The 26,140-nt window shown below is 41.4% G+C and overlaps 1 protein-coding gene across 1 annotated transcript; it reads right to left on the bottom strand.

The window, feature by feature from the left end:
* Positions 1-624: 624 nt before the first annotated feature.
* LOC134665015 (protein melted) lies at positions 625-26,036 on the bottom strand. The gene is made up of 14 exons (XM_063521784.1): positions 25,261-26,036; positions 20,663-20,917; positions 19,656-19,860; positions 18,827-19,086; positions 17,850-17,996; positions 15,425-15,579; positions 9,232-9,341; positions 8,647-8,757; positions 7,883-7,972; positions 7,314-7,465; positions 3,111-3,450; positions 2,048-2,316; positions 1,339-1,611; positions 625-888 (listed from the first exon to the last, which is right to left on the bottom strand). The coding sequence occupies exons 1-14, from the start codon at positions 25,363-25,365 to the stop codon at positions 643-645; spliced, it is 2,718 nt and encodes a 905-aa protein (XP_063377854.1). The 5' UTR covers positions 25,366-26,036; the 3' UTR covers positions 625-642.
* Positions 26,037-26,140: the final 104 nt, after the last annotated feature.

Here is a 26,140-nt window from a genome sequence, read left to right as displayed (position 1 = left end):
ACGATTTCACCTGGAAGAATATTGGTAATATTAGTAATATTCTTAGTTCCTGCTTTGGAGATACGAGTATCCTTAAAATTAAATTAAATTTTCCGTTCCTTCAAGCCAGACAATAAAAAGAGGCACTTAAAAAAATAAGATGATGATGATAAAACTTAAAATTTGAATTCGAATCCCACGTAAGGCCCACCATACTAAGTCTCCCTATTTTTAATTTGAATCTTGTTATATAGTAGATTAGGGTGACTTTCGTTTGTTTTAGAAAACAATGAAACAAAAGAAATGCTAACTTATGTCTTTTTAATTTGAATCTTGTTATATAGTAGATTAGGGTGACTTTCGTTTGTTTTAGAAAACAATGAAACAAAAGAAATGCTACCTTATGTAGTTTTCGAAAGATTCGAATTAGATTGAAACAGAGCGTACATTGTAATGCACATTGGGCCTTACGAGGATAGAGAAAGGTCTCAACAAGATTACTAATTAAATTTTTGGCAACCGTATTTTGATCTAAAAAAAGTGCTACGATTTTTCCTTTAAAAATCCTCTGCATTTTGAACCTACGTCACCTTAAGATTTATATGGAATAGACTACAGGTGAAAACCATGAAACCGTCGGAAGTACTAGGAGCACATACCTGGTCAGAAGCTCTTGAGCGTGAGTCCCCGCGCCGGCAAGCTGTTGGCCTTGGCGGGCGCGTGGCGCGCCTGCGACGTGGCCACCGCGATGCTCAGGCACTGCGCCCACTCCTCGGCGTCGCCGGCCGCGGGCTTGAGGATCAGGGTCTGGTCTCCCGTGAAGATCTCGAAGGCCTTCGGGATGTTCCGAGCGCCGCGCGACACTTTCACTGAGCGGATTTGGTTGATGTCTATGCTTTCGCCGCCGCTCTGGAATTAGATGAAGGAACGTTTGAAATCAAGTAAGCGAAAGCCGCGTAACTGGAGCTTTACATCTAGTTTTATTGATCGAATATAATTGTTGTTATATATGCGATGACTAGATGCATCGGCGCTAACTCATACACCAAACCCTTGCTGATGCAACCTTCCCTCCCACCTTTCCCTTCCCTGTAATGTGTCCTCTATAACCGGAATTAAAGAAATCCAGGGGCATGTGAAGAGGTAGAAAACACTCACCGAACCCTTGACGCTGAGATGAGCTCCCAAGAACTCCCCTTCTTTTCCTTTAATGTGGCCTCTATAACCGGAGCCCCTCTAAGAACCCGGGGGGCCGTTCGGGGTGGGTGCAGAGGAAGCAGCCCCATGTATCGATTAGAATATTTAGAATAGAAAGTGACCAGGGGAATAAATGTACACTTAAATGACATTTTCACTCACCGAGCCTTTCACACTGAGATGCGCTCCAGACAGCGTGAAATATCTCGTACGCCAACGTCTGAACAACCTCCACCTCCCCTTCTTTTCTTTTAGTGTTCCCTCTATAACCGGAGCCCCCGGTTGTAGGAACCCGGGGGCCCTTTCAGGATGTGTGCAGAGGAAGCAGCCCCACGTGGCGGCGGTGGGCGGCGCGTCGGCCTCGAGCGGGGTGGTGAGGGAGAATACGTCGAAGAAGCCGGCGGAACGTAGCTCGTTTAGCAGCATTTCTTGCTCCTGAGAACAAAATATATTTTAAGTTATTGGGCCGATTGCTTTTCAAACCTGAGGATCTATATACCAGTGCCTGTTCATGAAAAACTTGTAATACAAGTGGAAGTCTCTTTCTAACAAAAGATGTCAAAAAGGGACTTCCACTTGTATTACAAGTTACAAGCTTTTGATAATCAGGGCACAGGTGGTCCCTGTAATAGGCCTATAATTATAAAAACCAAAATATTTTCGCGATTTCGTCATCGGTCCCATAATAAAAGTTGTTCAGTATGACCTACAAAATCACCACGCAGGTATGGCTGGTGATTAAAATTTCACCCTGTCGTTACTGAGGGCATTCTGAAAATTCCTGGAACTGGCCACTTTGAAAATATAAGTCGTCTTATATATCAGAATCCAGAAGCTTTCAGTATGGCCCACGTATTGTATGTCAGATTACCTTGATGCCCGGGAAAGCGCTGGTGACCAGCGTGAGGAAAGTCTTGTTCTCGCACTTGAGTATGTCCCAGCAATGTTTCAGACTGGAGACGGAGGCGTCCCTCGAGGACAGGGCGGCGGCGTGCCTGGCTTGCAGCGCGAGGAACATGAGGTGGATCCAGACGCGCGGCGCGCGCGTGCGCATGGTGAAGAGCGTGCGCGAGTACAGGCAGTGCGGGCCGCGCGTGCCGCACGCGAACTGCAGCCGCGCTTGCTTCTTCGACCGACGTTCTGGCATAGAGAAATATAGTAAGACAAGAGTGCTCACTCCATACATCAGTTTCAGTTGTCAGTTATGTTGTTGAGCATTAGACTTTCCGGTCGTTGCTACATCTATTGTCAAGTACTGATAATTCCGCTACTCACTGATGCTCAAAACTGATGTATGGAGTGAGCAATCTATGTATTTTTTTCTCTATGGTTCTGGGGAGACAAACGCATATAAGGTATGTGATTCAGCGCGAGTCTTGAGAGGAAAACCAGGGACAAGTGTAATTGACACAATACAAGGTTACAACAAACTTTATTAATTATCCCTATATGTAGGTACTAGAGTGCTTCACGTTTGTACGAAAGAAATTCAAACTTTAGCCAAAAGACGCGACATGTAATAAAATAGGGGGGCCTATTTTATTACACTTATTATGCTGATAAAATACGCCAAGTTTTGTAAATTTATCTCAACTACAAATGGTGCCCAAAAATATTATTGAATTCTTATGTTTTTTATTTAGATCAGTCTTTTAAACTATTTGTACATGTTATTTATAAGTTCAGAAGTGGAAAACATTTTTATTTCTATTTTTTTAAAGATCTTCACCTTATCTCTCATAGGATAGGGCTCAAACACACTGATCCTGTGATTCTTGCTGGTGTTTATCATGGTGACGCTAAAGTTTTGTTTCATCGAGACCTTACTATGACGATATGGCCTAGCCTTCTGTGCCATAGATCACGGTGTAAACTTATCAGTAGAAATTGGATACTATTGTAGGGTGAAAGATAAATTGTTAAAATTAAATTACCTTCAATCGTGCATTTGGCTGGAGGTGGTAGTCGTAACGACACCATATCCATATAAGCCTTGATCTTATCCAAATGTTTTTCACAGAAATGCTGCACCGTATCCCTCATAGGGTAAGGCTCGAACACGCTGATCCTGTGATTCTGGCCGGTGTTGATCATGGTGACGCTGGTGTTGTTGCGCCTCGACGTGACGGTGACGGCCGGGGGCGTGACGACGGAGACGTGGCCGAGCGCGGGCGCGGGGAGGGGGAGGGTGTCGGCCGACTTGCCTGTGAGAGGGTTCACGGAGATGGACTGGGTGGATAGGGGCGGATTGGTGATTATTGTCGGCCCAGTGCTCTGTGGAGGTAAAGTTTATGTTATTGATTTATTTATTTAGATGTGAAGAGAGTTGCCTAGTTGAGTAGTAGTTGACTATAGTTCGTTTTTTTTTAGCATTAGAAAGAACTTGAAAGAAGGTAAGCGATCTTGGCAAGTCTTTTAATTGAAAAACGCTTTTTAAAAATCAATAACTATTACTTATGAAAGCAGAAGAATATAAACGATCGTATTAGTTTTAAAATGTGTTTTTCGATTAAAAGACACATCAAGATTGTTTACCTAATTTCTAATGCTAAAAAAAACGAAGTATAGTGCCTACGTCAAATCATGGGATTAGTTGTCAAGCGGACCCCAGGCTCTCAGGAGCCGTGGCGAAATGCCGGGATAACGCGAGGAAGAAGAAGATGTGAAGAGAGAGAGTTAATTTTTTTGTATACATAAATAACAGCACTTATAAGACGCAATATGCATGACAATTTATACATGTATATATTTTTCTAATTGAACTTTATATAAAACAAAAGTAAAATTTCATTTGTTTACTTTCTTTTGCATACTAATTAAATCCTACCCAATTTAGCACGCAACTAAGTTCAAATTTCCATATTAGTCATTTTGTGTTTTGGACTTTAACACATTAATTGCCATCCAGCCAAACAAGATGTCCGCGCCGGGCTACAACAATTTCGTCATATAAAGCAGTAGTACCACGATCGCGACTACCGGGTCGTCCGGCCTTGGAACGAAATCATAAAATTCCAGATAGTCAGTTTTCGCCACTGAATGTGTTAAGAGGATTCAAAATTAATTCGGTTTCAAAAATATGTACGTATTTGGTATACTGTATACAAATTGAAAACATTAAGTATGCTAACAAAAGCTCGGAGTAATTAACAATGGAGACGCCATGTCTAAAATTTTCGGTACAAAATAGTCTGCCGTTTTTTGCGGGGGAGGGGCACATCAAATGTATAGGTACGTCATGTCAGATAAACGTCAGTCCATACATATGGTTGACATGTGGTTGACCATTGGCCGCCTATTTTCGACAGAGGGGAACGCCTGTTAATGGCGGCTCCATTGTTAATTACTCCGAGAACAAAAGTGATAATAAAACTTTTTTATGAAATAGTATTTGTTTTGATGAAGCGTTAAAATCACCTCTTTAATACCATCGCCAAGCAAGTGCATGTTGGGCTATCGAATTGTATAAATCACATTCAGGTTCATAATAATAATTTAATCCTCACTCTGCGGCTCTGACCACCGGCAGCTTGGCCCTGCCCCGCTGCCGGCGGCACCCTAGGTTAGGTTTTTTATAATGTGTTTAAAGGTATTTTTTATTGTTTTATAAGTGTTTTTTTTATATTTTACTTTTATATTAATATTATAAATAACCTAACTTAAGACGAAAAATAAATAAAAAAGAAAAAATATTTTTCTCAAAAATGGACGGCAAAGTCGACTTTGCCGTTTAAAAAATAGGTCGCGAAGCGCGTAGATTATGGTCAGTCAAAAATTAAAAAGTTAAAAACATTGCAGTCTCGATTTTGGGACTGCAATGTTGCATACAAATTCCATTATTTGGGCATTTCCATTTAAAGTTGTACCCTCGAGTTTTTCGCATGTCCCCTTACATTTTTTGCGTTTTACTCTTAAGACGAATGTTTTAACTAGGCAAATGATGTTTTTTATTGAAATATATTATATAGACACATCATTTATTAAGTTTAATGCACAATAAATCACTTTTTTCTTACTTAAAATCAGGTTTTTAGATATGATAAAATCACTCTGTAGTACTGTCCCCTTCACCGACTCCAATTTTTGATGGACTTTTAGGGTCTCCCCAAATATATCGACGCGCATTCGGCAAAAGCCGATAGGAAAAAGCTTTATGTCCACGCAATAAGAGCGAAGAAGCCGACGACGCGTCGGCCGGCGCCGGCCGATGCGAGCCGAGCCGAACGACGACTTTTTCGCTCTTATTGCGCGGACATAAAGCTTTTTCCTATCGGCTTTTGCCGAATGCGCGTCGATATATTTGGGGAGACCCTTACACATATTTTTTCTATGAAGGTAACACCAAGTAATGCATTCCGGGCATAGTTTACATGTTGGAAAATGTGTTATTGATGAAAAAGAGCTTTAAAAACATCAATAATAGGGTTTAATTTAGATGAAAACGTTGTCCCCGCGAAATCGTGAAACGGACATAGTCCAGGTTGGTTACGCAGTTTTCGCTACTTAGCGAAATACTTTTTACCAATATTTTAGGTTTTTTTTCATCCTGGAAACCCTGTGACCATAGATAAAGCTTGTTTAAACGTCAAATTTGATTTATAACAGTCAAAACGCAACCTCCAAGGCGTGCTGGTGTGTGACCGGTAATTTTACTCAATGTTTTGTCCGTTTTGTTCACCTGTTTATGCAGCTTGAATCTTAAGTAACTAAAACACTGTTAATATTAAATGAAACCATGTTTCATATAGTTATTTATCAAACACATAAGTTGAACATTGCGCTTAGTTTTGTATTATTTTGAATAGATTTAATTCTGGATCAGACAAATTGTTACGTCCTTTTGGTTACAATTTGAAGCGTAACATATAGCCGGACTAGAAAAATGTAACCAAACGGACACGGTAAAGTCGCACGCACATTGAGTATGTATAGTTTTTACCGTGACTTTGTCTATAATTATTTAATTCATGTGCAATCAATAAGTCATATTTTATTAAGTAATATTGAGTTTCTTATGTTTAAAACTCTATCTACTGATTTTGGTACATATTTTGTAGTCCTTTTTTTATTCACTGAGTATTTGTTTAAATTTTTGATTATTGTGATCTCGTCTTTACTTTGTCCATTAAGTTACATGGGTGTCCATTTGGAAATGTCCCCATGATTTCAAAAGTATTTATTATTGTTTATTCAAAGTTTATAAACTAAAATATTTAATTTTTTTGACAATAATAACTAGTTTTGGTAATTCTAACTATTGTTATTCGTCACATGGCAGTAATGCCAATAACTATTTAATAAACCTAAAAATATCGTACGATTTGGGGCCACCTCGTAACCAAACCACCTAAAATTCCCTTTTATGAAAAATGTTTGTTCTAAATTGGACAATGATGATTGTTTTTAGGTTGTTTATTAACATTATTATGCTTTAAACATAAAAACATTTGCTTCAAGTATGTCTTTTATTGACTATTTCAAAAACCATTTGTAACCAAACGGACCGCAAAAAACCTCCCTCATCCTATTAAATATTAATTTTAACTGGTTTATGCTAAAAATATGACGATTCTCTTTTGTGTTTCGTAAACTAGAATATATTTACTCCTAGAATCACATAAAAAAGTACCAAATAATCCAAATTTTATTTTCAACTCGTCAAGTGAGTCATGGTACAACTTTAAATGGAAATGCCCATTTGTCGAGTTCCAAACTTTTTAAAAGTTGAAATGGCCATATCAAATGAAGGCACAAGCCCATTAAACAGCCAAACAGATGATTAGTATCGCGACTATTTAGCTGTCTCAAATAGGTTGGCGTATTTTCAGCAGGAAAATACACTTCTATTTTATTATACAAAAAATAAAAAGGCGGCAAGGGCTTTTTTCTGTGAAAATATATACGTAAGAACGTCGCTTTTGTAAAATATTTCTATGATATTTATATTTCTTGCACCATTTTTGAGAAAAGCACTATATATGACTCGGCCGGAAGGCTACTCGCTGGCTTCGGATTCAATTAAACGGACTCCCAAGGTCGTCCGTTTAAAACGAATCCTCAGCCTGCAAGTAGCTACTTCCGAGCCTCGACAATAATCTACTATAAATGAAGTTCGTTGCATGGGCGGGCACACTCACGTTATGGTGTGAGCCGATGAGTATGTTGTGCGTGTGCGGCTGCGCGGCCGCAGGGGCGGCGGCGGAAGCGGAAGCGGAGGCGGGCGCGGCTCGCGGCGCGCGGCCCACCGTGGTCACGGTGACGCCCGCCGTGCGAGACTTGTTCGCTGCCGCTACACGAAACATGGCGATATTAGTATTCAATGTTGTGTGTGCAACTTTCACAATACGTCCATGTCCATACCCCTTCGTGGCATACTCCATAAATCAAAAATCAAAATCAAAACATTTATTATGTAAATAGGCTTAAGCTAGCTCTTTTACATGTCATCTTATAACTATATATACATACAATATTCTACTTTAACATAAATGCATCCTTATCTTCTACGAATTCTTTAACAATATAATAAGCTTTTTGTAACAGCTGTCGTTTCACAATTGACTTGAATTTATTCATTGACAATTTCGTAAAATTAGATGATAACTTATTATAAAAGCGCACACTGTTCCCCATAAATGACATATTATTTACTCTATTTAAACGTAATCTTGGACTGGCCAATTTACTTTTATTCCTAGTGTTATACCTGCATTCGCTGCGTTGTTCTGCTGCGAGTTGATCTGCTGCGACGATGACAGCCGCGTCATACTCTTGTGCAAACCGCCGACCGAGCCTCCTGTCGACAAGTATAGGAAGTGAAATGCAGAGGCTGTGTATCACGACTCGACGCGACAACAATATATGTGATGTTTTCAACCAACCACATTGTCGATTGTCGATAAGGTTAATATCAAACTGAAGCTATATGGAAATAGAGCCTTATTGACAACCGACAATAAATACCCTTTTGGTTGAGAACGGCATATACCGGGCCTGCAATACGAGCAAAAAATTAAACTGTAGGCTGTACTCCTCATAATGCCCAACATTTGTTCAGCAGCTTTTAAAAATAACTTGTGGTTTGATTTTTAATACACTTTCAAGTTTATTCTAAGACGCAATGTATTGCGAATTTTGTTATGTTTAAGGCGTGACAAGTAACGTCAATCACAATGATATATGTATTATGGCGTGGCGATGGCGTCCATTGAAGATAATATCAATTTTTTATGAAAAATAGGAAGTCTAAATACTTCATATTTTTTTAAAGTTGTTGAACTTTTGTTCTCTGTCTCACCGTTTGAAGAGTACAATCTATGTTTTAATTATTTGCTCATGTTACAGACCACACCCGGTATATACTTTAACTATACTAAAACCAAGGGCGTCGCCAAAGGGGGCAGAGAATAAAACCTGTAACTAAATGTATGCCCCTCCCCTTGGCCGTATAAACTGCCCCGTGTGACTCACCGGCCACGTTGAGGCGCGTCATGCTGCGCGGCTGCGGGCCGGGGTGCAGGCGGCCCGTGCTGCGCGAGTCGCCCAGCTTGGCTCGCCGAGTGTAGCCACCGCTCCACGCTGCTGTACGTAAAAAAAAAGTCAAAAGCAATAAAAATTATAGCGGCCTGCTACGCTGGAACTTTTGTGAACCACCAGCTGCCAGCAGCCCATGTGTTCTACCGGTAAAGATATTAAAAGTATTTTTTTTTAATCATAAAACATAATACAAAGAACTTAAACCTAAGATGCGCCACAGAAACTTATAAAAGTTTATGCGTGGCGCAAATGCATAATTTCGCTCAAACTGCATGCTTAATGTTTATATAATAAATTGTATATCCTCCTGAGGCCCTGAGGCCTTTGTAAAGGATTTAATTCAAATGGAATTTTGATTTAAAATTGAATATAAGAAGGTTCCAAATTCAAAACTGCAATAACGAGAAGGCTCAGGAAGATATAGTAGGTATAGGTATACTAGACACAATAAGTAAAGGATCTTAGGTAGTATGGTAGTAGTAAAATAAAGAGATAGATTATTTTAAGCAGACAACTTACCGGTAGTTTGCGATGTCGCATTAGCAGAGGTGGGGGCGGGAGGGGCTGAGCCATTGGCGCCGCCCAACTTCACTATGGTGACGCCGCCTGATGTGCGATTAACTTCAGAGCTGAAATAATGGGTTATTTATAATACTAGTGTGATATTTCATAAGATTTCAAGAATAAATTATAATTATTTTATGTGAGTTATGTTAAACTTATGGCATTCAGTGGGTAGTGATTAGAAATGTGATTTGTGTTTACCCGAACATTTGTTAATTAATCTGTCGGTAGTCGCGAAAATGACCCTTCTCTCCTACCCACCAATTAAAATGATGAAAAAGTATAAATGTAACTTACCATGGGATGGAAGGGGCATTCTCGCTTTGGCGCTTGAACCGGTAACATTGAGTAGGAAGGCTTACTGCGTGTTAAGTTAAGAATGTCGAAAGTGTTGAAGTAAGAACTTGGAGCAGAATAAATGTAATTAATTGTACCCAGGACTTTGATTCATCACAAGTCAGAAGTGGGATAAAACTGCGCCCATAAAAGGACCAGAACGTGTGAGTACCTAGTATATCTACATATTCATATTTTATATGCTCTGACGTTATGGTAGTAAGTTTTAAGTTGTGTAATGCTTATAATCTCAAAACCTGATTAATGATATGCAGATACACGATCACGGTCAAGTTGAAGTAATGAATGAAGACTTGTTACGTAATTTAACCACCGTAGCGTAACGTAACTTAACGTAACGTTACGTGTTTACGTAATTTTTAAGACCGCCTGTTGTTTAGCTCTGCCTGTATTTCTGTTTTCTTTTGTATTGTCTTCTTTTATTGAGGTGTGCAATAAAGAGTATTTGCATTGTATTGTAATTTACAACTCTGCGGGTAATCAAAATTAATACAGGCACTAAGCGAGTTGAAAGCCTAACTTTTTACAAGAGTCGTGTTACGATTAGTATCTACAGTGCAGTAGTATGCTATTTTTATTTAAATTTTTGGGTAATATCAATGTTTAGCAAAGTTGAATATAATGGATACGACTTGCATAAATATTTAATGAATCCGTTATCAATTAAAATACAAACATATACTGTACGTGTACCATTAAAGGCAAGTACGATTATTGTCGTTAAAAAGGAGCAATTTTATTTAACTGAGAAAGGTTTTTAAATTTTAATATGCTCATATTGTGAAGACATGCAGAAGTTCTCGGATGATATGCAGATTTATTTGAAATACGCACTGTCGTTAAATGAAAGTGTTTACATGTATTTACATCCTATATTTGAGTTTCGAATACTGAACCTAATCTATTAAATAGTATGTTTAGTATGAGATAAATTCTCCAATAGCAAGTCATGCTTGATTAACGCCTCTGGTTAGTTTTGAAATGAATATATATATTATAACCAGATATAATGTTAAAGTTGCATATGTAGATAGGTAGAGGCGTAGCTATAGTCACCATATAGATGGTGTACTATACTCTGACCTTAATGTTTCTAGTTGTGTATGTATGATATTTATTGTCAACAAGGTTTTTTCAAATAAATAGTATTCTATGTATGCGAACTATGTATGTTATTAAGATATCATGTAGGTGGTATCATATGTAGGTTGATAAAAGTGTAGTTAGTCATCATGTATGTGGTGTACTATGGCCAGACTCTAATGGTTCTCTATGTAGGTGGGCAAAAGTGTAGTTAGCATGTAGGTAGTCACCATGTATGTGGTGTACTATAGTCAGACTCTAACGGTTCTAGATATCATGTAGGTGGTATCATATAACCGGGTCTAATGTTTAGTTACCTATGTATGTGGGTAAGAGTGTAGTTAGCATGTAGTTAGTCACCATGTATGTGGTGTACTATAGTCGGACTCTAGTGGTTCTAGATATCATGTAGGTGGTATCATATAACCGGGTCTAATGTTTAGTTACCTATGTATGTAGGTAAGAGTGTAGTTAGCATGTAGTTAGTCACCATGTATGTGGTGTACTATAGTCTGACTCTAGTGGTTCTAGATATCATGTAGGTGGTATCATATAACCGGGTCTAATGTTTAGTTACCTATGTATGTGGGTAAGAGTGTAGTTAGCATGTAGTTAGTCACCATGTATGTGGTGTACTATAGTCAGACTCTAATGGTTCTAGATATCATGTAGGTGGTATCATATAACCGGGTCTAATGTTTACAGCTATGTAGATGTGCTGTTTGAGTGTGGCCATGTAGTGTGCTACCAGAGAATCCATTTTAGTTTGAGTTTAATAAGAGTTTGAGTTTAATACGGGTTTGAGTTTAATAAGAGTTTGAGTTCAATACGGGTTCGAGTCTAATACGGGTTCGAGTCTAATACGGGTTCGAGTCTAATACGGGTTCGAGTCTAATACGGGTTCGAGTCTAATACGGGTTCGAGTCTAATACGGGTTCGAGTCTAATACGGGTTCGAGTCTAATACGGGTTCGAGTCTAATACGGGTTCGAGTCTAATACGGGTTCGAGTCTAATACGGGTTCGAGTCTAATACGGGTTCGAGTCTAATACGGGTTCGAGTCTAATACGGGTTCGAGTCTAATAAGAGTTCGAGTCTAATACGAGTTCGAGTTTAATACGAGTTTGAGTTTAATACGAGTTTGAGTTTAATACGAGTTTGAGTTTAATACGAGTTTGAGTTTAATACGAGTTTGAGTTTAATACGAGTTTGAGTCTAAATACGAGTTTGAGTCTAAATACGAGTTTGAGTCTAAATACGAGTTTGAGTCTAAATACGAGTTTGAGTCTAAATACGAGTTTGAGTCTAAATACGAGTTTGAGTCTAAATAAGAGTTTGAGTCTAAATAAGAGTTTGAGTCTAAATAAGAGTTTGAGTCTAAATAAGAGTTTGAGTCTAAATAAGAGTTTGAGTCTAATTAAGAGTTTGAGTCTAAATACGAGTTTGAGTCTAAATAAGAGTTTGAGTCTAAATAAGAGTTTGAGTCTAAATAAGAGTTTGAGTCTAAATAAGAGTTTGAGTCTAAATAAGAGTTTGAGTCTAAATAAGAGTTTGAGTCTAAATAAGAGTTTGAGTCTAAATAAGAGTTTTAGTCTAAATAAGAGTTTTAGTCTAAATAAGAGTTTTAGTCTAAATAAGAGTTATAAGAGTTTGAGTCTAAATAAGAGTGAGTCTAAATAAGAGTTATAAGAGTTTGAGTCTAAATAAGAGTTAGAAGAGTTTGAGTTTAAATAAGAGTTAGAAGAGTTTGAGTTTAAATATGAGTATATAGTACGAATTGTCTGAATAGTCTAGAGCTGATTATGAATGTGGCCATGTAGTGCGCTGCTAGAGTCTACAGCCATGTAGGTGTGCTGTTTATGAGTGTAGCCATGTAGTGTGCTGCTAGAGTCTACAGCCATGTAGATGTGCTGTTTATGAGTGCGGCCATGTCGTGTGCTGCCAGGGAGTCCATTGATGTTGTATTTAGTACGGGTTTGCAGTTGAAAGTCAGAGTTAGGATCTGTAGAGTTTAAAGATATTAAAGAGTTTAATTTGAGGTTGAAGAGTTTTTTTTGAGTTTAAAGAGTTAAAGAGTTTTTGAGTTTAAAGAGTTTATTTTGAGCTTAAAAAGTTTATTTTGAGCTTAAAGAGTTTATTTTGAGTTTAAAGAGTTTATCTTGAGTTTAAAGAGTTTATCTTGAGTTTAAAGAGTTTACCTTGAGTTTAAAGAGTTTACCTTGAGTTTAAAGAGTTTACCTTGAGTTTAAAGAGTTTACCTTGAGTTTAAAGAGTTTACCTTGAGTTTAAAGAGTTTACCTTGAGTTTAAAGAGTTTACCTTGAGTTTATAGAGTTTACCTTGAGTTTAAAGAGATTACCTTGAGTTTAAAGAGTTAATGAGTTTAAAGAGTTTACCTTGAGTTTAAAGAGTTTACCTTGAGTTTAAAGAGTTTACCTTGAGTTTAAAGAGTTTACCTTGAGTTTAAAGAGTTTACCTTGAGTTTAAAGAGTTTACCTTGAGTTTAAAGAGTTTATCTTGAGTATAAAGAGTTTAAACAGGAAAAAGCATTGGTATGCTGGTGTAGGGTGAATGAAAGTTTAACGACCAATCATGCAGCGCACTGAAATTTAATTACAGGGTAAAATGGATTCCGATATTGACACCCCGAGATCACCTAGACTGCCGTCACGAGCAAGACTTATGCAGAGTCGCGGTAGACGCTGGAGGTCAGCGACGGTCTACCACAGAGGACGCTGTGCACTGCGACAGCCGAGCGTGAGGGGCCTGAAGACAGATGTCGTCACCACAGCAGACGCTGACGACGAGGGCCTCGCTCAGATGACCCGTACGAAGAAGGACCGCGGGAGTCAAGGTGACGCTCAAGAAGGACCTACCCTACAGTGGAGGACGTCATCAAGCATGTAACTAGTATTGTAATTTAAAAAAAAATGTTTGATTTCAGAGAGAAAACATTATATAATTGCAACTGTTAATTACAAACCTGATTAAGCCATTAATGTAATTACATAGCTTCCCATAAACAGTTCCTACATTTACCATAAAAGGTCTACAAATTTGATTATTGATGTCAGTTATTATTGCTTATGCTGTGGTAGTTGTCTTTCTTCTTATTCTGATATATCAGGCTAAATTTTATTGCTCGTGCCATGTTTGTTATAAGTAGAACTTAATTGAAAATAAGTAAGTTACAGTGCTAAAATCAATGCAATAAAATTTGGGCTTATTCTACAAGTACGTGCCGCTAATATTGTCTGCAATCCTGCGTGTAATTAGCTAAATTAACAAATCGTATGGGGTTGACAGTGTGGACGATGTATTTCGTGAACGTTAACATGATCAGTAGTATAAGTAGGTATTTAAATAGGTATCCCTTTTTATGTAACAGCAATACTAATCTGAAGAATGAATACAGTTTCCATCTGCAATACCTGATACCATGAGTAAATTAAATAATTTGAAGTTTACCTCTACTAGAGTTGCTGTAATTCTTTGTATTATCTTATTGTATTCTGGTGTACAATGAAGAGTACTGGTATTGTACAAACAGACTAACTATAATAGGATTGAAAAGATATTGGGCAACACGGCCGAGTGTGATATTATTGTTGATCGTGCACCGGAGGTAGCACGCAGTCGGATGGCCGAGTGTGATATTTCATAAGATTTCAAGAATAAATTATAATTATTTTATGTGAGTTATGTTAAACTTATGGCATTCAGTGGGTAGTGATTAGAAATGTGATTTGTGTTTACCCGAACATTTGTTAATTAATCTGTCGGTAGTCGCGAAAATGACCCTTCTCTCCTACCCACCAATTAAAATGATGAAAAAGTATAAATGTAACTTACCATGGGATGGAAGGGGCATTCTCGCTTTGGCGCTTGAACCGGTAACATTGAGTAGGAAGGCTTACTGCGTGTTAAGTTAAGAATGTCGAAAGTGTTGAAGTAAGAACTTGGAGCAGAATAAATGTAATTAATTGTACCCAGGACTTTGATTCATCACACTAAAGTGTAACTTTAGAAATAATAAATTTAAAAATCCCTAATATTAAACAAATCCGTGGTCACGCTTTACAAAATATGTGACGTTATGTACGTAAGGGACCTTTTTATCGACGGCGCTTACGCCATTTTTTAAAATGCTCCGAAATAAATACATTGCCGCGCGACGCTGTGCGGCGTAAGCGTCATCAACAATCAGGTCCCTTTTCATAGATAATGCCCCTTATTCAGGGCCACAGACTGGACGCACACGACCGGCGGTCTAGTCCAGTTCGCCGAATTAGGGCCACCCCACACTAGCGTTTCCTAGCGTCAGCGTCTAATCAACCCTAATGGCTGCCGCTCGACGCAACGTTGGCGCATCTGCCAGCGACGCCATTTTCCATAGCACTGACTATTTAGACACCGACGCTCAAACGTATCTTTAGGTATTTAAATAAAAATAATTAAACAAAATCTACCCTCAAATGGCTCCTGAACCCAGTTGAGGGTAGATGAAAACATTACATGATCAAATAATGTAGGTTAATGTCAAGTCGTTTAGTGACTGATCCAGGTGGTTTTGTATTTGGTCGGTTAACCAATAAATGTTATAACTACCCGAAATTTACAAATTGTTTATTTACTTTTACATATAAATACCTAAAGATACAGACTATAGTGTGGGGTGGTCTTTACTAGGGCGATTGGGTATGTTCTTACCTATGGTTAGAGCGCACGGCGGCGAGGACGCGGTCGGTGAAGAGCGCGGGGTAGGCGCTGCACAGCGCGGTGCACTCGCGCACTAGCGACGCGCCCACCGCGCCGCCGAAGCTCATGGACTCCAGGATGAAGTTCAAGGCCTCTTGAGCGCGCTCCTGTTACAATAACACGCTTTAGTGAGTGCGAGTATAGAGAAGTGGTCCTTCGAACCGGATAAATGTATAGAAAATCTATATTCTTTAAGCAACTTTGGCCCATTAGCAGCGGCGGTTTTGCCCTGAGGCCGATTAAGCTTGGGCCTCAGACGGCAAATTTTTTGGGAGCGGTAAATTGTGACAAAAAATTCGTTGATGATAACAAAAAATAACTCAAAATGTAGTCAATATGATGGGTGTTGAGAAAAGGGCGGCTCCAGGGCCTGGGGCCTAGGGCGTCAAAGACTGTAAATCCGCTACTGCACATTAGATAAACCTTAAAACTAGCATCTTAAGAACTAAAACACACACTATTGTTGCGATGCACTTCGCAACCCCGTTGTGTAAGGGAGCCGGCCGCGGGACCGTCGAAGCGAAAGAACAAAGCCGAATAAGAACGAGTTGGTTAATAATTAAGTCATACTAAGCGGTTGGTTTTACAATTAGTTAAATTGTTCAGCCGATTTGTAAATGTAGCACAAAATTGACACAAAAGCAAGACGGGTGGATAGTAAATTGGTCAGTTGCAACCGTCAATAAAATTATTCTTTTGAGATATTTTTACAAGCATGTTTTAATCAGTAACAACGTGTTACAAGTGACCTTGGAGGTGTAGCCCATCTGCGCCAGCGCGGCGGCGACGAGCGCGACGTGCTGCGGCGCGGCGTGCGGCGCGCGCGCGGCCCGGCGCAGCGCCGCGCCGTGCTCCAGCACCAGCGACACGCGGGCAACACGCACACTATCAACTAACCTTGGAGGTGTAGCCCATCTGCGCCAGCGCGGCGGCGACGAGCGCGACGTGCTGCGGCGCGGCGTGCGGCGCGCGCGCGGCCCGGCGCAGCGCCGCGCCGTGCTCCAGCACCAGCGACACGCGGGCAACACGCACACTATCAACTAACCTTGGAGGTGTAGCCCATCTGCGCCAGCGCGGCGGCGACGAGCGCGACGTGCTGCGGCGCGGCGTGCGGCGCGCGCGCGGCCCGGCGCAGCGCCGCGCCGTGCTCCAGCACCAGCGACACGCGGGCAACACGCACACTATCAACTAACCTTGGAGGTGTAGCCCATCTGCGCCAGCGCGGCGGCGACGAGCGCGACGTGCTGCGGCGCGGCGTGCGGCGCGCGCGCGGCCCGGCGCAGCGCCGCGCCGTGCTCCAGCACCAGCGACACGCGGGCAACACGCACACTATCAACGAACCTTGGAGGTGTAGCCCATCTGCGCCAGCGCGGCGGCGACGAGCGCGACGTGCTGCGGCGCGGCGTGCGGCGCGCGCGCGGCCCGGCGCAGCGCCGCGCCGTGCTCCAGCACCAGCGACACGCGGGCAACACGCACACTATCAACTAACCTTGGAGGTGTAGCCCATCTGCGCCAGCGCGGCGGCGACGAGCGCGACGTGCTGCGGCGCGGCGTGCGGCGCGCGCGCGGCCCGGCGCAGCGCCGCGCCGTGCTCCAGCACCAGCGACACGCGGGCAACACGCACACTATCAACTAACCTTGGAGGTGTAGCCCATCTGCGCCAGCGCGGCGGCGACGAGCGCGACGTGCTGCGGCGCGGCGTGCGGCGCGCGCGCGGCCCGGCGCAGCGCCGCGCCGTGCTCCAGCACCAGCGACACGCGGGCAACACGCACACTATCAACTAACCTTGGAGGTGTAGCCCATCTGCGCCAGCGCGGCGGCGACGAGCGCGACGTGCTGCGGCGCGGCGTGCGGCGCGCGCGCGGCCCGGCGCAGCGCCGCGCCGTGCTCCAGCACCAGCGACACGCGGGCAACACGCACACTATCAACTAACCTTGGAGGTGTAGCCCATCTGCGCCAGCGCGGCGGCGACGAGCGCGACGTGCTGCGGCGCGGCGTGCGGCGCGCGCGCGGCCCGGCGCAGCGCCGCGCCGTGCTCCAGCACCAGCGACACGCGGGCAACACGCACACTATCAACTAACCTTGGAGGTGTAGCCCATCTGCGCCAGCGCGGCGGCGACGAGCGCGACGTGCTGCGGCGCGGCGTGCGGCGCGCGCGCGGCCCGGCGCAGCGCCGCGCCGTGCTCCAGCACCAGCGACACGCGGGCAACACGCACACTATCAACTAACCTTGGAGGTGTAGCCCATCTGCGCCAGCGCGGCGGCGACGAGCGCGACGTGCTGCGGCGCGGCGTGCGGCGCGCGCGCGGCCCGGCGCAGCGCCGCGCCGTGCTCCAGCACCAGCGACACGCGGGCAACACGCACACTATCAACTAACCTTGGAGGTGTAGCCCATCTGCGCCAGCGCGGCGGCGACGAGCGCGACGTGCTGCGGCGCGGCGTGCGGCGCGCGCGCGGCCCGGCGCAGCGCCGCGCCGTGCTCCAGCACCAGCGACACGCGCGCGCGCGACACGCACACTATCAACTGCAATATTATAACACGGCATGACCATGTGCCAGACGGCAGAAAACCAGTTTCTGCACGATGACCTTGGTAGAAGCGAAGTAGAAGCGCGGCTATCTACATGGTTTACAACAAGTCCAAAACTGGTTGGCAGAGCACGCTTGTCTACCGAGGGCGTTTAAGGTCATGCAGAATTTTGTTTCGACCACTTGCTACATGGCTTAAAACTACTGTTTTTCTACCAAGGTCATGTTGCAGAAACTGTGGTTGTCTGCCGTCTGGCAAATGCTTTAAAACCACTGTTTTTCTACCGAGACGAGATCATCTTGCAGAAACTGGTAGTTATCTGCCGTCTGGTACATGCTTTTTACTAGCTATCGCTAAACTTAAGTGGCAGTAGGCGGGGCACATTGCACGTAGAACCGATGGTCATTGGGGCGGAAAGGTTCTCGAGTGGCGACCACGTACCGGAAGGCGCAGCGTGGGTAGGCCCCCCACAAGGTGGACTGATGACCTGGTAAAGTTCGCGGGAGTCCGCTGGATGCGGGTGGCGCAAGACCGGTAATTGTGGCACTCTTTGGGGGAGGCCTATGTCCAGCAGTGGACTTCCTCTGGCTGATGTTAATTACTAGAAGACGTATCAGTAACGATCAGTCTTTCTGACAGATAATCCTATACACGAATATGCACGAAAATAAATGACTTCTTGTATTTTGTAGTATGAATCATCAAACAATAACTCTTGGCGGGACTATTTCTTGGCTTTTTATGTCTATTTCAACACCAGATCGGTTAGCCACAATTCTACCTACATTTTGGTGGAATTTCCTAAGTATTCTGTGGTAACTTACTTGCAATATATCCACGCACATGCAACCCGGATCATTCTGACCGGTTGTATGCGGGCACAGATACGACAACAACTGCGGTATGCTCGTCTTCAGCGCCTCCGGTCTCCTAGCGGCTATCTGTTCGAAGAGGGCGAATAGAGAGTTCTTCTCGACTTGCTCGGCGTGGGGCAGGAGGGAGACGAGCGCCATCACGTGGCCTTCTAGCGGCTCCGGGCACACTTCGTAGAGGTTGGTCAAGATGCGGCTTAGAGGATAGTTCCCTAGAAAACAATAAAAATATTATAACAAGTGTATGTTATTTTTCCTGTTTTGTTTTGATTTTTGTACAATAAAGTGTTTTACTACTACTACTACTACAAGTGAAGCCCTCCTAGATGCTACGTACAGTCTACGTCAAAAATATGTTCACACTTTTGCACCTTACTCCTTTGTAATAAGGCAAAAACTGTAAACATATCTTTGACGTCGACTGTACATCTCACTATGCTGGGTTAAGACCTCGTCTTACAAGGGGATTTGGCTGTTAAGGTTCCCACGATAGCCTAATGCGAATTACAGAATTTACTACCAACCTGCCATACAATAATAAACTCTCGCTACTTATAATAGGGTACATAATAGAATGCGTGCTGTTATATATTAACTGGACTACCTGCTAGTCTAAACTGAGATCTCACCCGTTATGATAGAGTCTATAATTCTCTGCACATGGGGTTTCAGTAACATAGCGTGATGAACAGCTGCTAGAGAGATAGCGAGCCATGTGACGAGATACTTATCTCACTATTGCCTTTATGTAGGAACTTGCTAATCAAAAATGAGCTCTCACCCGTCATGATAGAGTCCATAATCGTCTGTACATGTGGCTTCAGCAGCATAGCGTGATGTACGGCTGCTAGAGAGAGATAGCGAGCCATATGTCGAGATATCTCGCGATTGCCTTTATGAAGGAACTGAACTGCGACGGGTAGAAAGAGTTCCATGACGTTCTTGTTGCCGCTGATCTCTTTGTCAGATTGAATTGGGAAGGAAACCTGGAAATTTAGTTAAAATTAGGGCTCATTTAGACGGTGCGATTACATTGCGTTATTTGATTGGTCGGCTGAATTGTTGTAACCTCAATAGTCCGCAATGTAACTAAAATCGCAAGTCACAGTCTAACAGTCTATAGTATATTATTATAGTCTGTAACTTCCTCATTGATAAAAAAAGAAGGGTGAAAATACGGGATGTTTTGTCAACATTCAGGCATATTTTAAAAGGAGAATATATGTTCAGGTCAATTAAATCATACTGAACAACTTTTACAATAGGTTTTTAAATCGCAAAAATTCATGAACCTGATAATTCGTGAACCATGAAACTGTCTAGTTGAAATTTTCACAGATTATGTATTTCTGTAGCCGCTATAGCGGCTTCATGCGCGAGCCCGACTCGCACTTGGCCGGTTTTTAGGGTTCCGTACCCAAAAGGTAAAACGGGACCCTATTACTAAGACTTCGCTGTCCGTCCGTCCGTCCGTCCGTCCGTCTGTCACCAGGCTGTATCTCACGAACTAGACAGTTGAAATTTTCACAGATGATGTATTTCTGTTGCCGCTATAACAACAAATACTAAAAACAGAATAAAATAAAGATTTAAATGGGGCCCCAAAACAACAAACGTGATTTTTGACCAAAGTTAAGCAACGTCGGGCGTGGTCAGTACTTGGATGGGTGACCGTTTTTTTTTGCATTTTTTTCCCGTTTTTCTTTTCATTATAGTACGGAACCCTTCGTGCGCGAGTCCGACTCGGACTTGCCCGGTTTTTTTATTATTGAATAGCAAGAAACTTACCAAAACAATACAAGCAATAACATCGGACGCAATTTTAGCATGCGGTGGATCATCGTCCCTTAAATGTCCAACAGGCATCAAATTATGGTGCAAGCAAGACTCCAGTAACGCCACCAAAGCCCCGCAGTATTTCTCGAGTGTTCCTGTCTCTTTTACGCACGAGGTGACGCGCGTCACGCATATCTCGATCAGGGCTTGGTCGTGGTCATTGCGGATGTAATCGGGACGGGACGAGATCTCTGTTATTTGTTTTAGCTGTAATTAAAGTGAAACATGTTTTGAGGTATTGGTAAAAAAATCAGTGGTGTTATTACTGTTATGTGGTACAATATATATTTTAAAGACAATGATGGAAATGGTCATCTTCTTCTTCCTCGCGTTATCCCGGCATATAGCCACGGCTTATGGGAGCCTGGGGTCCACAGACTTAAATATACCCTACTAAATGAAGCAAATATCACGATTTGTATTGAAACCAAGCGTGCCGACTTTTTACCACCTACTGTGACGTCACAGCACCAATTTAGTGATGGGAAATCCTAACCGATTCAAAGACACCAATGCCCCTCTGCCCCGCTACGATTCAACTGTCTTGCTCATACTCATAGATTTTATATCTGCGGTCTCGCTCGCTCACTCCCCGCTCCCCGCGAACCACGCCAAAAATCACAAATCGATTGTCATGAATGACATCGATTTTCTGACAGACGAATGATAAAAACAGACGAATGACCTTCTTCCCAACTTTTCCCTTCAATGAAACTGGTATTTTCAAAATCTATGACTGGATCATGTGGAAAACAAAAATAATGAAAGTTTTTTTAAAACAATAGAATTTATAACCCTACGAAACGTATAGGCAGATGGCAGGTATATAATGGTATGTTGTTAAATTACCCTTCTTTTTAAAGGTGTCGTGTAAAATTAGCACATGATTTTTTTTATCAATAACAACTACTAATAGTTTTTTTTTAATAGTTAATATAATTCATATGCCCTGATATCGATAAAAATCGATTATTAGAAGCGATCGGTAGAACGAACAACACTAGTCGCTAAATTTGACAGATGAATGATAAACGGCCTGTACCACGATGTCGAAGCGATGTGCGACAATATCGCTATTCCGATATTCATCGTCTCTTAACTCACAACGTCAGATCAAACGCGCAATGTAATATGTATAAATATAGTTTTGTAACGTTAGTCTATAGTTACTTAGGTATAATTGGAATCACAGCATGCAGCTACAAGCTTTTCTCGTCTCTGCTCTTAAATAAAATAACAAGACAAATCGACAACCTCCAACCAGTGGAACAAGCTGGGTTCCGGGCAGGCTTCTCAACAACAGACCATATCCACACCATGGAACAAATCATAGAATGATACAGGGAATATAACAAACCTCTTTATGTAGCCTTTATAGACTACACCAAGGCATTCGACAGCATCTCCCACAACGCAATCTGGAAGGCCCTCAATGACTGTAAGATAAACTCCAAATACTATCAAACTGCACAACGGGACTTAATCGCGTATTTAAGTTTTAAGATTTACCTCCGACGTTTCGAGGACGGCGTTGTCCCCGTGGTCTCGGAGAAGACTGGCTCAAGTTGACATCAACATCTTCTAGCCGCGCGAGTTTTTCGAACTACCCGCACTTGGTCTTGTTTATCAGTTTGAACGTTTTGCGCACTAGGGATGTCACTCTGTCGACACACAACACTAACGATATTCGATTTATCGACTGTCGATATTCGTTTCCGCTTACATTTACTAATGACTGGATTCCATGTGGATGAGATCTTAAAACCCTCGTCCCGATTAAAATTGCAATGTTTTTTGATTTCAATGGCTTCCCGCACTTTTCTACTGTAGAAATGGCGATCCGTGGAGAGGATTTTAGGGTTATGCAGCTCAATCCAGTGGTTTGGTTTGGTCGGAGGTAAATCTTAAAACTTAAATACGCGATTAAGTCCCGTTGTGCAGTTTGATAATGTTTAATAATCGTGAAAGTTTAAACTCCAAATACATCAATACTTTAAGGAATATATATGAAAACAGTACTAGCAGAGTTAAACTCGAAACAAGAGGAAAAGAATTCAAAATAGGCAGAGGAGTCCGACAAGGGGACCCAATGTCACCAAATTTATTCATAGCGGTGCTGCAAAACATATTCTGCCAGCTAGACTGGGATACAAAAGGAATTAAAGTATTTGATAAACGCTTAAGTCATCTACGATTCGCGGACGACATAGCTATATTTTCAGAAAATTCCAACACTCTACAAATAATGCTTAATGAGCTAAACGAGGAAAGCTGTAAAGTCGGTTTGGAAATGAACCACACAAAAACCAAAATTATGACTAACAGACCCCCTACAAAAATACACATACAAGGCAAAGAACTCGAATTTGTAGATCACTATATATACTTAGGTAAGAGAATATCCTTTGACACAGACAGCAACAGCCAGGAGATAGACCGCAGAATCCATATCAGCTGGAGCACAAAATAGATAAGTACAGAAGTCAATCACATGTATGTACTTTACTTTTCATACCTACGCTCGGCGGTCGCTCTAGGGTTGCGATTGTTGCGAACTATGACTTATGCACAAAAAACTATCGTGGTAGTGGCACTCGTATCTATCATATCGTATCTCGTATTTAGTTTGATTTATTGTTGAGGATGAAACGGGAAGAATGGAAATATAAATTAATAATAACATTAATAACTCAAATAGGTATTTTAATTTTAATGTCATTATTATATTACAAATTTGCCACAGAAAATATCTTGCGATGATTCCGAGATTGGCGAAATACACGATTATTATATTTTTAAGTGTAATAAATTCGCATTCTCATGTACAATGTAATAAATTCGCATACGCATTCTCTCTGAAACCACTGGTAGCTTAAAAAACGACAATTCACCGTTTAATGTTGAATTTAAACAACCGTCCCCTGTACAGTTATAATAACTTTTTGTTTTGTTTCTCCATTATTGCACAAAAAAGTTCACAGACGCGTGTCTTAAGCGGATGGCACTCGCGCTCACACTGGTCCCAACTGGTCCGAGATATCGTGTCCGTGAGCAGTGTCTATGTGTGCGTTGCTCGAGCGCGCTATGTATGTAGATTGATTTCTGTACCTATCTGTTTTGTGGCTGGAGGAAGTATTGGAGTTTTAAAGAGCTTCTAAAAGGAAACTACAGTCTCAAACATAAGAAAACAGTAATGGACACATGTATCCTACCATGCCTCACGTACGGTTCTCAAACTTGGGTGCACACAAACAAGAACAAATTAAAGATAAGAACATGCCAGAGAGCAATGGAAAGGAGCATTCTCAGCATAAAACTAAAGGATAAGATCAACAGCAAATACATCCGATCCAAAACAAACATCATAGATGCACTCGAGTTTTCGCTGAAACTGAAATGGAGATGGGCCGGCCACATAGGAAGATTGACAGATGACAGATGGACCAACAAAGTCACAAAGTGGCCAGGACCCCATGGCAAAAGGAAGGCGGGAAAACCCATAACAAGATGGTCCAAGGACATCATAGCCACAGCCGGAGAAAATTGGCTGATCACGGCAAAAGACCGAAAAAGGTGGAAAGATTTGGAGGAGGCCTATACCCGAAAGGGGTCCTTAATATAGCAAAATAACATCATAATTAAATACTATTTAAGGAAAAATAAAGGCTTAAATAAATAAAAAATATAAATAAATTGGAATCACAATTTGGAATACTTAAAAAATTGTTTTAAAATTAATTTATGCATAATATAATTTTAAAATTACTTACATGTGATAGGAAATATCCTATATTATGTCTTTGCCCTTGGATGCTTGCAATTTTTGGGCTGTTGCAGTTAATTATCACGCAATGAAGCATTTTTTAATTTTGTACGGACTACCGGCTGCAAGAACTGGCGCGCGTGGAATGTCAATAGTGACGGCCAACCTCGACGCTTGGTCTGGGTTCGGACACGCAAACTAGATGCATTTGTGTCATCTAGGGTATATTTAAGTCTGTGCTGGGGTCCTCTTAACAACTAATCCTAAGAATTGATGTAGGCACTGTGTAAGTGCTTCAAGTCGGCTGTTACAAAAAATATTAAATAACAACAAAAACAAAACAATTGCTTCTGGGTCTCTCACTTTATAAAACAAAACAATTTTCGTTTTATAGCAGGTATCGCTGTTGATCTGGTTCTTGAATGATTCATTTGCACTCCCAATTTGCCACAGATACCTTTAAAGCATCTAATTCAAATGTAAATTAACCTGATTATCATAATTAATTCACATTTAATATATGTGGGGATGTCAGGGACCATGTTAAATTTATATAAATAAATTACTAAAACATAACCACTTTCATAAGTAGTCTGATTTATAAACAAGTTTTAATGCACAGTTATTGATAACACTGAACAAAACAATGTAGAGGTAGACAATAGAAAAGTGACATCATTTTATTTCATGTTATCATAACTGAGACAAATTACAATGAACTGTACTATGTCATGTTTTGGAACTTTAAAAACAAGATACAGAAAACTTTCAAAGTTACGTATCTCACCACTTCGTTCAGGTCATCGACGATCTCGCTGTCAGTGATGGAGAACAGGTCGCCGGCGCGCGTGAGGTCCCTCTCCGTGAGGACGTGCTTCAGCAGCTCGTGCATCGTGAAGTCCCCGGGTCTCGGCTGGGAGCCTCTCCACTTCTAAACTCGCATAGTGCTCAATCACCACGGACTACTTCAACCGACACATCACACTCACTTCACCGGTTATTGCTCACATTCCATAGCTACTTTGTGTTAATAGCTTAAACATTCAAGACGAAGAAATACACCAGCAACTCATTTTTAGCGGTGTTTTAGCAATATTAAAGTAATTAGAACCGAGTCGGTCGAGATCGTACTTTCGATAGGAAAAGTAGAAGTTTCGTTTCGTTTCTCAAATCCAGATAATTTCACTAATTTCAACCACTATAAAAAATATTTCAGATGATGAAATACAACTATGCCCGTATGTTATTTTAATTTTAACTTATTCATTGGAAATAATTTTTCACTTCTTGCTTACAGTGTTTGTAAGTTCATGCAGAAAACTTGAAAATAAATTGTTTACAAAAAGCTCGATTCGTTTCTTACTGGAACGGAACGTATTCGAGAAACGTCATCAACATTCCAATAAGTACTTTATAGTCCCATATTCACAACCGGATTATTGTAATTGATTTCATATCTAAAAATTACATTTTTCATATAAGGCCGTTCATATTGTTCAATAGAAAAAGGTATACTTTATTTATAAAAATGTCTCATTAGCGTTAAAATTTTCGAGGTACTAATCCATAAAGTAAAAAATAACACCAAATTTATCTTTTTCACTTTCATGAAAGAGTGTATGGAAGTATAAAGCACCTACTTGTCAGTAATGTCAGATTCAGTATAT

The sequence above is a fragment of the Cydia fagiglandana genome, chromosome 6 (assembly GCF_963556715.1).
Source record: "Cydia fagiglandana chromosome 6, ilCydFagi1.1, whole genome shotgun sequence".
NCBI classification, from domain to species: domain Eukaryota; kingdom Metazoa; phylum Arthropoda; class Insecta; order Lepidoptera; family Tortricidae; genus Cydia; species Cydia fagiglandana.
The sequence above is the reverse complement of the archived record's forward strand: the minus strand, read 5'-3'. Positions and strand labels throughout refer to the sequence as shown.

What these genes read in the sequence shown, in the direction of transcription:
- LOC134665015 (XM_063521784.1), bottom strand. Translation starts at nt 25,365, where the DNA reads ATGCACGAGCTGCTGAAGCACGTCCTCACGGAGAGGGACCTCACGCGC. An exon ending in TTATTGCTTGTATTGTTTTG is followed by an intron (nt 19,861 to 20,662) that starts GTAAGTTTCTTG and finishes CTAAATTTCCAG; the next exon opens with GTTTCCTTCCCAATTCAATC. An exon ending in GAACAACGCAGCGAATGCAG is followed by an intron (nt 7,466 to 7,882) that starts GTATAACACTAG and finishes TGTTTCGTGTAG; the next exon opens with CGGCAGCGAACAAGTCTCGC.